The 11,415-nt window shown below is 54.3% G+C and overlaps 1 protein-coding gene across 1 annotated transcript; it reads left to right on the top strand.

Annotated features, from left to right (window-relative positions):
* Nucleotides 1-325: 325 nt before the first annotated feature.
* On the top strand, nt 326-9,582 carry PNOC (prepronociceptin; the record flags this gene model as incomplete). The annotated part of the gene is made up of 2 exons (XM_081997625.1): nt 326-445; nt 3,913-9,582. The coding sequence occupies 2 exons, from the start codon at nt 326-328 to the stop codon at nt 4,393-4,395; spliced, it is 603 nt and encodes a 200-aa protein (XP_081853751.1). The 3' UTR covers nt 4,396-9,582.
* Between the last annotated feature and the right edge of the window lie 1,833 nt (nt 9,583-11,415).

Here is an 11,415-nt window from a genome sequence, read left to right as displayed (position 1 = left end):
GCGTCCTGCTCAGGGGACAGCCGGGACATGCTGCCCCGCCACGTCCACCTGCTAAAATAAGCCCTGCCTGGGACTCGTGCCATGAGATAGCCTGGAAAAAATTAAGCCAGGACACGCCGGATCTGTTTTGGGGATGGGGAGGCAGCCGGGCTCCCTTCCCAAAAGGATAATTTTGGCAGGGAGACTGGGAGCATGCGTGTCTGGCGGGGGGTGAGGGAGGACGGGCTGAGAACAGGCACATTTCGGTGCAGGTGCAGGGCTCGCCAGTGCTGTGCCGGGTGACGGGTTTTCTCTCTCCGGTGCCGCAGCCGCTGCCGGTGCCGCCATGAGGGCTGTGCTCTGGGACCTGCTGCTGCTCTGCCTCTTCGCCCGGGCGCGGGGCGACTGCCGGGGGGACTGCCTGCGCTGCGACCGCCAGCTCTACCGGGACAGCTTCGACGTCCTCGTAAGTCCCTCTGCCTGCTGGCTTGTCCCCCTCCACGGGGGTAGCACCCACGGGAGTAGCACCCACGGGTGCTGTGCCAGCTGCAGCCCCCCCACACCGGGTGGGCAGCCTCCTCCCCGCGCCGGGGTTGGAGTTTGGGGTCTGGGGGGGCTTTGGCCGCCGGCCGGTGCCAAACCTCGAGGGGAAGGTGCCACCCGCCCGGCGGGTGCTGCTGTCACTGTCCCTTCTCCTTGGGCACTCCCCGGGGACACCATCGGAGAAGATGGTCCCGAGGGAGGATGCAGACCCCAAAATCGGCTGCCAGGAGCGATGGGGGCAATGACTCGCGGCATTGCTGTCCCCACCTACGCCAACCCCGGACCCTCCTGGACCCTCACCCCACCCTCCAAGGAGCCACCAAAACCCCCCTCTGAGCCCCGTCAGGATGGGACCAGCTTTGCCGAGGGCTGGTGAACCGCGGTGTTTCGGGGGACCGGGCGTGGGCACCCGCAGCTCCTCGCACCCCCTCGATTTGCCTCCTACACTGGATGGGAAGAGCCATTAAGGAGCATTTGGGGTTTTTCCTGGCCCCTAACCCTTTCTCTTCCCCTCAGCCGAGCCGTGGCCGAGCCTGGCCGGCAGCGTTTCCTTCCTTCCCGTTCCCGCTCCTCCCCCGGGGGGGTATCCATCGCCTCCCCCGCCCGCTCGCCTGTTTTTTATTGACGATAAATCGCGGCGGGTTGAAACGTCAACCCGAAAGGCGCCGGCAGCTCGGGAAGCACCCAGGGATGGGAAATGTCCCCCAAAACCCGGGGGGACCAGAGACTTCCAGGGCTCCGTGGAGATGCTGGAGCCACCCCAGTGCCACCCCCTTGCTGGCAAAGCCTTCCGCAGCCGCATGTCGCTGCCACCAAGTTTTGGGGCACGATCGCCTTGGTTTTGCCCAAAAATGTTGTTTTGCAGTCTGAAGGCACCAGCGTCTCCGCAGGGACCCCCCTCTTCCTGCCCGGTCCTGCTTCTGGAGCTGCATTTTGCTCTGCCTTCCCCGGCCAGCGCGGTGGAGAGGAGACGGGATGGTTGGTGGCTCGTGGGTCCCGTGCAAGGGTCAAAGCAAGAGTGGTTTGAACCAGGAGCAGAGGAACCCGGCTCCACCATTCCCAAAGCAACGGCCAAAGAAGTCCCATCAGCAATGTGGCTGATCCATCCTTCAGAGGTAGAAATAGGAGATCCCCCTGAAGTTACAGCCACGCCTGCACCACCACCGCAGCTGCTGGGGCAGGACAAGGACCAGCTGGTGGAGCTGATCTTCAAGATGTGGATGAATCACTTACGTCCTGGTCTCCAGGGTCATCTCGGGATGCTGCAAACCCAATCAGAGATCGGAAGGAGCCTCCCCTAGGTAGTTTCGGCACCAGACGTGGAGGAGCATTGGCTGGTGTTTGCTGAGGACTCACAAAATGAGCTGGCCTCGTGGCAGAAGCCATTTCCATGTGAATTAAGACCACAGCACGGTGGCCAAGGACCCTGGGATGTTCATGGTGCTGCTTTGTGGATGGGTGATAGGACCACTGATGGTCTTCAGCCTGACACCTGGGTAATTCCTCTTGAAGCCTATTAGCCGGTGCTCATCAGAGCATGTGATCCACCACCTTTCATCTCCAACACAGGGCACTGCCGGGACACTGTCCATGAGCCGTAGACCCTGCCAAAGCCTTGCAGATCCCGGGACAGGATCTTGGCTTGGCGCAGGATACCCCCAGTGTCTCCACAAGGACCCTCATACGTGTCCCAGCACACAAGACCCTCGTCACCACCTCACTTTGGGACAACTATTTTTCTTTTTCTCTTTTTGTCTGAAGAGCCTGGCTGCCCTCGGGGATGGAAATAGCCAATTGCTGCAGAGCCACGTGCTTGAGCTGCAGCCCTGAGACACCCTGTTGGGACTTGCAGCACCTCTCACCTGCTGAAGTTAATGAACCCATGGTGAAGAGGGTCTTTGCAAGGGTTTTCGTCTTGCAGACAGCCTGTAGCAATGAGACACGCCAATGTGCTTCAGCATGGGGTCCCCCAGTTGGTGCTAGGCTTTTAAAAGAGCCCACCATGAAGCTAACGCTGGGATGAAGACACTCCAAGGGAAGAGAAGACAACCCTTCCCTTCTGGGCCCTCCAGCCCCGGTTTCTTTGGGCGTTTATTTAGTTTGGTTCTTCTACGATATTCTCCTGGATGGTTTCCCCTGGGTGCTGGTTTTGGTGGTACTGGCCCACGTGGGGTTATCACCCCACAGCAGTGCCGGATCTATGTCCTGACTTGGTGGATGAGGTCTCTTGGAAAAGGATGAGACAGAAACATGGTGCAATGCCCCCATGGGTGCTGAGGAAGCCCAGTGGCACCTCTTGATGAAGTTGCTCTTGATGGCCTTTGAAGGGATGTGGTGATCAGGGTGGGTTTCTGGGGGCTGGGAGGAGGGCGATGTCACACCTGTCTTCGAAGCTACAGGCTGGTTGGCCTCACCTCAGTCCTTGAGGAGGTGGTGGAGCACATCATCCTGTAAAGTGTTTTCAAACATATGAAGGACAAGAAGGTCATCGGGAGCAGCCAGCATGGATTTATGAAGGGGGAATCATGCTTGACCAACCTGATAGCTTTCTACAGTGAGACAACCAGCTTGTCTTGGCTTTCATCAGACTTTGACATTGTCTCCCATGACATCCTCGTAGACAAGCTGCTGAGGCACAGGGTAGATAAGTGGGCAGTGAGGTGGACTGAAACCTGGAGGACCTTGACATCTTCATTAATGACCAGGATGATGTGGCAGTTGCACCCTCAGCAATTAGCAGATGATGCAGAGTTGGGAGGCATGGATGGTAGACCACAGAGTCACGCTGCCATCCAGAGGAACCTTGCCAGGCTGGAGAAATGGGCTGCTAGGGACCTCATGAAGTTCAACAAGGAGAAGAGCAAAGACCTGCCCCTGGGAGAAACAGCCCCAGGCACCAGGACATGCCATGGGCACATGCCAGAGGTCCCTTCCCACCTCTGCCCGCCTGTGACTCGGTGATCTTTTGGGCTCATGCCCGGCTGAAGGAGCCAGCAGTGCAGAGCATGGGGTGATGGGATGGGAGCATGGACATCAACGGGGATGTGTGGAGCATGTCCAGCACAGAGCAGGGCCCATCTAGGGAGAGGGTCAGGAGAGGGATGCTGAGCAGCCGCCATGGCTCCCCAGCATCTCCACCACCACACCTGGGAGCCCAGGGACGGGTTTTGGGAGGGGACACTTCACCGAACGGGGCCAGGCAAGGGCTGATGAGCTGCCGGCACCTCTCCACGGGTGTCTTCCAACGTGTTGCATCGCTGGACGGGCTGGAAGTGGGAGGGATGCCCGAGCGCGTGGCCTTTGGGGTACCCCACCTGGCGCTGCCCGGTGTCCCACAGGCCCGAGGGGACCAAAACCCGCCTGACGCCCACCCCCACGTGTCCCGCGCAGGTCTGCATCCTGGAGTGCGAAGGCGAAGCCGTGCCGCGGGCCACCTGGGAGCTGTGCGCCGCCGCCGCCGGCCGAGCCGCCCCCCGGCCCCGCGACCTCCAGGACGCCGGCGAGCCCTGGCGCGGCGCGGCCGCGGCGGTGCCGGCAGTGCCGGTGAGCCCGCTGCAGGTAAGCGAGCTGCTGCGGCGCCGGGAAGCTGAAGACGAAGGCGTCGAACCGGCGCCGGGCGCCTTCCCGCAGCCACCCGAGGACATTTCCCGGCGACTCGGCGGTTTCCCGCGGGGGACGCGCGGCTCGCGGCCGGCGCCGACGGCCAGGGGGGTGCAGAAGCGATACGGGGGCTTCATCGGGGTCCGCAAGTCGGCGAGGAAGTGGAACAACCAGAAGAGGTTTAGCGAGTTCCTGAAGCAGTACCTGGGCATGTCGCCCCGCTCCAGTGAGTACGGCATTGCCGGCGGCATCAGCGAGCACAACGAGATCTAACGGAGACCCGCGCCGCTCCGCCATGGCCAAAAAAGTCAACCCTCTACCCCTCTACACCACATGTCCATAGGCGTAAATTAAAAAGGGGGCCAAAAAAAAGAAAAAAAAAAAAAAATTGGAAATGGCTTGACAATGCCAAACTGGAGACCAGGGAGGGACGCTGAGAGCGGCCGCCGGCACCTCGGCGTCCGGAGGGCGCGCGGGGAAAGGCCCTTTGCCGTCAGCCCCCCGGCCAGGGAGGATGGGCAAAAGGGTTTTGTCCTCGACACCAAAGAGGTCTGAAGAATGGCTCAGTCCCCCAAAAAGCAGGGGAAAAAAAATTTAAAAATCTAAATTTTATAATGAATGTTTAAATTTCAAGCATTTAAAACAAATTTTAAAACTTGTAAAATTAAAATCAAATTTTAAATTAAGAATCTAAACTAAATTAAAATTCATTTTGTAATAAAGTAGAACCTTTTCCCTGTAGAAATTAAGTAATTCCTCCCCAAACAGCTTCACATTGCCAAATTCAGCAGCGGGTTAACCCCGCGCTGCCGCTCCCCGGGGACCAGCGTCCCCCTCCTGCCCCGCCGCCAGCTCCACGCCGGGATGCTCAGAGCCCCCAACCCCTGTACCCTGCAGCTGCCGAGACCACCCGTCCCAAACCCCCCAAATTTACCATTTGGGAGAATTTTAATTTTTTTTCCCCATTTTTTTGGTTCTTTTTTCCTTTTTTCCCCCCCTCCGGGTGGCATTTCCCTAAATTAGGGGATGCACCCCCAGCCCCGCCACCCCTGGGAGAGAGCCCCCCGCTCCCTCTGCTCTCGGGTCAGCTGCTTTTTTTTTTACTTCCTTTTTTTTTTCTTCTTCTTTTTTTTCTCTTTTTTCTTCTTTTTTTTTTTTTCCTCTTTTTTCTTTCTTTTCTCTATTTTTTTTTTTTTTTTTTTATAGCGTTCCGGCACCGCATCCCAGCACCTTCTGCCAGGCACAGGCAAAATTAACCCTGCTCCTGTCCACCCCAGCAGCCTCCATCCTCTCTCTTGACGGACCCCAAAGCGCTTCAGACTCGCACGCGTTCAGAAATCACTTTGCTCTTCACTCACTAAACCAGATTTAAACCAGGACCCGAGGAATTTCGGCCGGCGACGGGAGCGAGATGCCACGGGGAGGGTGGGAGAGGACCGCGGGGGAGCGGGCGGAAATTTAAACAAAATGAGGAGAAAAACCAAGGATTTTTGCAAAAAATATTTGGAATTTTTTTTTTTTTTTTTTTTGGGTTGGCCACTGTGAAAGAGCCGCCTTGGATCCAGCAGAAAATCAACCCCCAACCCACATTCCCAGTGCCTTCCCCGGCAGCGCTCGGCATCCTCCGGCCGGGGGCTTTCGGCTTCCCACAGGATTTATTTCCAACTTTTCGGATGGGGGATGCTGAGGGGTCACGTCCCACCGCGGCTCCGTCCCCGCATGCCCGACCTGACGGCCGCCACGGCGGGAACCGGCTCCCACCCCAGCACCCAGAAACCACTTGGAAACGTTGTTTGGTTTTGTTTTGTAAAATTTCCCCCCCCCCCTTTTTTTTTTTCCCCTTTTTTGAAGTGTTTTCCTTGAAGTTTTGTAAAACCTCCGGGGTTGACTTCTTTGCTCAGCAATACAAACCGCGCGCGTGTTTTTTCGTTGCGTGTCCCGTCCCGCCCCCCCCCCCCGGCATGCATCGCGTCCCAGTCCCCGCGCCGGGGTGCGGATTTTCCGCGTCGCTCCCAGGAGGATAATCGAAGCCGATTGATTCTCCTGCCTAATTTGCTACCCAAAAAGCATATCCCGGGAGCGACCTCGCCCGGGTCTCACCGCAAGCGCTGCCCTTCACTGTTTGTAAAAAAAAAAATAATAAAAAATTAATATAACAACCCCTACGGAAAAAAAAAAATAGAAAAAAGGAGTAATTCCAAGATCTTGTTCTTTTTAATTGTTTCATACAAAGATTTCTCCATTAAACTTGTACATAGCAAAAGGATTAATAAATTAGTTTACTGTTTCTACGATATCATTGCGACTGGCGCCCGTCACTTGGGTCAAGGCTTGCAGAAGGGGTCCCTGCTGCCCCCCGCCACGGGGGGATCGAATCGTCCCGCTCAGCTGGGGAATAGTTTGGGTTTAGGGGGGGAAAAAAAAAAAAAGGAGATTTTTGTACATTTGCTTCTTGCCAGAGCGGGGGCTTTTCAGATGGTAGAAATCCCCCCCTTGCGTCTTGCAGAGCTGCAGGGGGGCTGGTCCTGTTGCTCACATGCCCCACAGCCAAAAAGAGGATGGATTGGGGTTTTTTTGGGGGGAAAAAAGGAGATTTTAGGGTTTAAAAGGGGAATTTCTGCCCAGCTCCATTGCACCCAGAACCCTTTCCCATAGGGATAAGGAGGACTCCAGTGCCCACAGCCCCCCCCCCGGAAATCTGGGGGTCACCTCTCTTAAGAACCCCCCAGGATTTGGGGCAAGGAGCGGCATCGCCGCCCGAGCGCTGTTTTTAGCATTGCCATAGAAACGGTGCCGGTGTATATGCATACATACATATGCACGGGAGCCCTCGGAAGGGTGGTAGGGATGCGCCGGCGGCCATGCCATGGGACGGCCCCAGTTGGCTCCCAGTTTGCAGAAAGGAACAGGGGTTGGCAATTACACAAACTGGGGGAAGGCTTTGGCCGGCTGGGGCCGGAGGTACGGGGCCGGCTGTAGCCCTGCAGGAATTGGAGGAATCGCATCAATTTGGTGCTCCCGCAATGACATTTTTTTAAGTTATTTTTTTCCCTTGCCCCTTCTCCTTTCCCATGCAGGGGGGGCATCGCTCCCCTCCAGCCCCGACCTCTTCCCCTCTGCTTTTCCAGTCCCTCTTTCACCTCAACATGCGTAAAAACAGATGTAAAATTATCCAGGGTTGGGGTTTTTTTTTGGTTTTTTGTTTTTTTCATCAAAAGGCAACTTCTCAGCTCAACGTTCGACTCTCAGCAAGGGAGGGCTCTGGGAAAAGACTTTGCAGAGTCCCCCCCCAGTTAAAAACCCACTGGGTTTAGCACATATTAAACCCTCCCTAGAGCTTTCAGGTTAAAAACTTGATGAATCGGGGTTTTTTTGGGGAAAAAAAAAATCATTAAAAAAAAAAAAATAGGAAGCACAACAGGGGAGGGAGCAGCTCCCAGCACCGGGCAGACACTGCTATCTAGTGGTGCCAGGAACAGCTGTGCCGAGGGGCTCCCCGAGCTGCAGCGGGGACAAAACTCATCTCCAGGCCCGGGGTGCCCCCAGCTCCATACCGGGGGACACGGGGGTCCCCAGGGGACGTGGGGGCCGCCCCATGCCACGGGCTACAAGGACAAGGCAGAGCCAGCAAGCTACCAGGCAACTTTTCTTTTTATTTCTTATAAAATATATTTCATATTGCTGCTGTAAAAATTACATTTCACATTTTTATTTTTACCCCCCCCCTTTTTTTTTTTTCTCCTTTTTTATTTTTTTTTAAACCAATAAAAATAATACTTGGAAGACAGCTGACAAAAGCTCCAACAAGACAGAAAATTCACTGACAGGGCATCGTCCCCGCTCGGCCGGGCAGCCGGCGGCCCCACGGGGGCACGGCGACGGTGACAATGTGTCCCCAACCCCTCCCCCGCTTCTCCAAACCCCCCCGTGACACCTCCACGATGGCGTCGGAGCACCGAGTGACAAGGTGGGGTCATACTGCGCTGAACCGACTCACTTTGCCTTTTGGGGTACATCTACTACCCCGCACATGCACCAGCACTGGGGTGCAGGCGGGGAGCAGTCTCTAATTAATTAGCGCCTAATTAAGAGGTTCCTATATTACATACATATGCACGCGCCAGGAAACAGCCAGATGGATGAGGGAAAAATCTTCAAGCTGGATTTAGAGGTCGGGGTTACCCGCTGTTGGGGCCAAAGAGGAGTTTTCTTGAGATCAGCGAGACTCAAGTGTCAGGAGGAAAATTCCAAGTCAGGAGGTGGCTGGAAATGAGTTAAAAAAAATAATAGGAAAGGGAAATAATAGGGAAAGGACAAAAAAAAAAAAATCCAATGCCAACCGACCAATAGACACAGTGGAAGCCTGCTGTCATTTCTGCAAAAATACGAGAAGGTTTTTCTGTTTAAGTGTAAAAATTCCAAAATACTCCCAAACCAAAAAGGGGGAAAAACCCCCAAAAACCAAAAAACCAACCCACCCTGCACCAGTTTCTCCAGTAAAAACAAAAAGCCAACAGAAAAGAGCCACGAGCATAAGGACAATTCTGTCCTGTTAAGTCCGTACCGCAATAGCCCTGGGAAAAGCAGCTGGAGGCACCTCCCACCCCTCCCGAGCCCCCGATCAAACAACACTGATATAAAAAACTCCTACGCAAGATAATCCCTGCCGGGCAGTAAGTGCTACGCGCTGCAGGAGGAGGAGGAGGCTGGGGGGCAGCGGGGTGGGTCCCGCCAGCCCCCCGTTCCACCCAGACACGCTGCACACCTGCTTGTTCCAAAGCCATCGACACCTTTTTCTTCCTTTTTGTGTATTTTCTTGTTTTTTTTTTTTTTTAATCTTTAAGAGAAAAGCAGAAAGTTATTTTTGCTTTATTTTTCAGACAGCCGAGCTCCTGCCAGTGAAAAACCTGATCTCTGAGGCAGATCTGTGCTGGGAAGGGCTGGGGGTGCCCGATGCTATACCCCAAATTCGAGGGATGCCGCACCTTGATGCCAACCCCAGATGGCTTGGTTTGACAATTCCTGAGTGACTGAGCTGGGAGCCGCGGGAGCTGAGCTGTGTCCAGCCAGTGCCGGTGTGGATCCGGCTCTGCCTGACGCTGTTTGGGGCAGAAAGGGCATAAAAAGCAAGAAGTAAAATCTCCGGTCCTGCTTGGGTCTCTCTGAGCCGTGGGGACAAAGGCACAAGGTCTGAGGAAAGCACAAATTCACCCTTTTAAAGTTTTTTTTTTCTCCTTCCATTATCTGGGTGCTGCTTCAAGCCCCATTTGTAAAAAATATTTGGAAAATGAAAATGCAGCGAGGCGCTGTGTGGGACTTCCCAAAGTGCCAACTCGCTTCCAGAGAGCCACTTGCATCTCCAGCATCACCAAAAACCTGCCCGCACCCCGGCGTCGCAGGGCCCTTCCCCGAAAGGGAACATGCCAAGCTCCGCGAGGCGACGCAGGATGGGAAATGCTGACTCGGCGTTCAACCCCTGGAGGTCAGACAGCAGCAAAGCCGTGGGGGCTTTTTTTATATTGAAAAAAAAAAACTTATTTTTTGAGTAGTGCAACAAGCCCACCACACAATTGTTACCGGGGCTGTGGATGCAGAGCACCAACCTGCAACGCGCTTTGGAAAGTCATTTTTGCAATAAAATGTTCAACCTGGGAACCTGCAAAAAGTCTCCGATGCCAGCGAGAGGGGAAAAGGCTTTTCCTGACATTTTTCTCATAACACCATGCTCCGACAGGGACAGGAGCCTTAGCGAGCAGCTCTCAAGGAGCAAAACCTCTTCTCCTCCCTGGGATTTGAGCTGGACCTGACCAGACCCACCCTGGGGACATAACCCTGTGGGGTCACACCCTGCCTGGGGAGTTTTGCTCCTGCTTTCCAACGGCCAAATTTTGCATCTGCCAGTTGGATAGCGGAAAGGAGATCAGGTTGTGGGGTGATAGACTGTTTTTATGTACAAAATCACAAACAAACAAAACCAAAAAACCCCAAACACGTTGACAAGCACCAGTAACACCTATATATGTATCTCAACCCGCATCGCCTGCCCACCCGATACCTTCAACAACGGGGATTGCGTCGATCCGGGAGCAATATCGGACACTCCCAGCCACTTGATTCGATTTTGTAAGGAAAGCTGAGACTCAGCGTGGGGTCCTTAAAAACACCCTGGGCCCCAGCTGCATGCAGGGATTGCTCTCGGCTCAGTGGCTGTGGGTTATGGACTACAATTATCAAAAACGCAGCAAAAAAATAATACAAATCCAAATGCCTGCCCCAGTGAGGGGAGAAAGCCGAGGGGGCAATCCGGGTCCCCAGCCACACACATCCCCGCCGGACACCAAGTGCAAGGCCCCGCCAGCAATGCTGGTGTAGGTGGGACAGGCGTGACAGTGACAGGAAACCAGCAGCAATTTGGGTTGGGTAAATGGATATTTTAAAGGAAAACTGACTCCCGTCAGGCTCAATGGGATTCAAAAGCAAAATTGAAGTGTTTCAGTGAATCGGGGCTTTCCCATCATCGGGTGATGAGGGAAAGCCCCTCTCAGCTGCCTTTGCTGGTGGAATCATTACGTAAAAAAATAAAATTGTTCAGCCTAGCTTTGAAAGACACGGCGAGGGCCACAACATAGGTTTTCACGAAGCTAATTAGACTTATGAAGCCTAAAACGAGAAGGAACACCAGGTTTTACCTTAAAAATTCTCATCATTTTCCTGATTAAGGTGTTTTGAGTGGGGTTTTTTCCCCCCCAAATGCTTCCAAAACCGACACACTGGAACCAACCAGAGTCACGCGTAGGCTCAAGCTACCGGCGTGATGCGACGCGAGCAAAGACAACATCCACGTGGGGAGAGAAACCGTCGCCCCAAGAACCGCTCCGGCCTTGCTTGCAGCAACCCAACAGCGTTTCTTTTTTAAAGCTATTGGTGTTACCGGTCCCCCCCTTCAAAGGATACAAGGGATTTGCACTTTCTAGGTAGTCAAAGGACACAGGAAGCTGCCTCAAGGCCTCACCCCAGCCACGCTGTGACAGATTTTAGGGCTGATCTGGGAAATGCAGGAAGCTCTTTGGTCCTCAGATCACCTACAATCTTCCCTGAAGCCTGAGGAACCAGCTTCCTGCCCTCCCAGTCCCAGCTTTTACTGTACAAAGGGAGATATTCTTTAGGTTTAAAAAAAGTTGGAAAAAGTTTTTTAAAAAAAAAAACCCACAAACAACAGAGCAAAAACCCAGCAGATGTACAATATACAGAAGGAGGAATTTACACGCAGCTCTGGAGGCGTCTTCTGGGGTG

The sequence above is a fragment of the Phaethon aethereus genome (assembly GCF_964289735.1).
Source record: "Phaethon aethereus genome assembly, chromosome: 3".
Lineage (NCBI taxonomy): Eukaryota > Metazoa > Chordata > Aves > Phaethontiformes > Phaethontidae > Phaethon > Phaethon aethereus.
The sequence above is the reverse complement of the archived record's forward strand: the minus strand, read 5'-3'. Positions and strand labels throughout refer to the sequence as shown.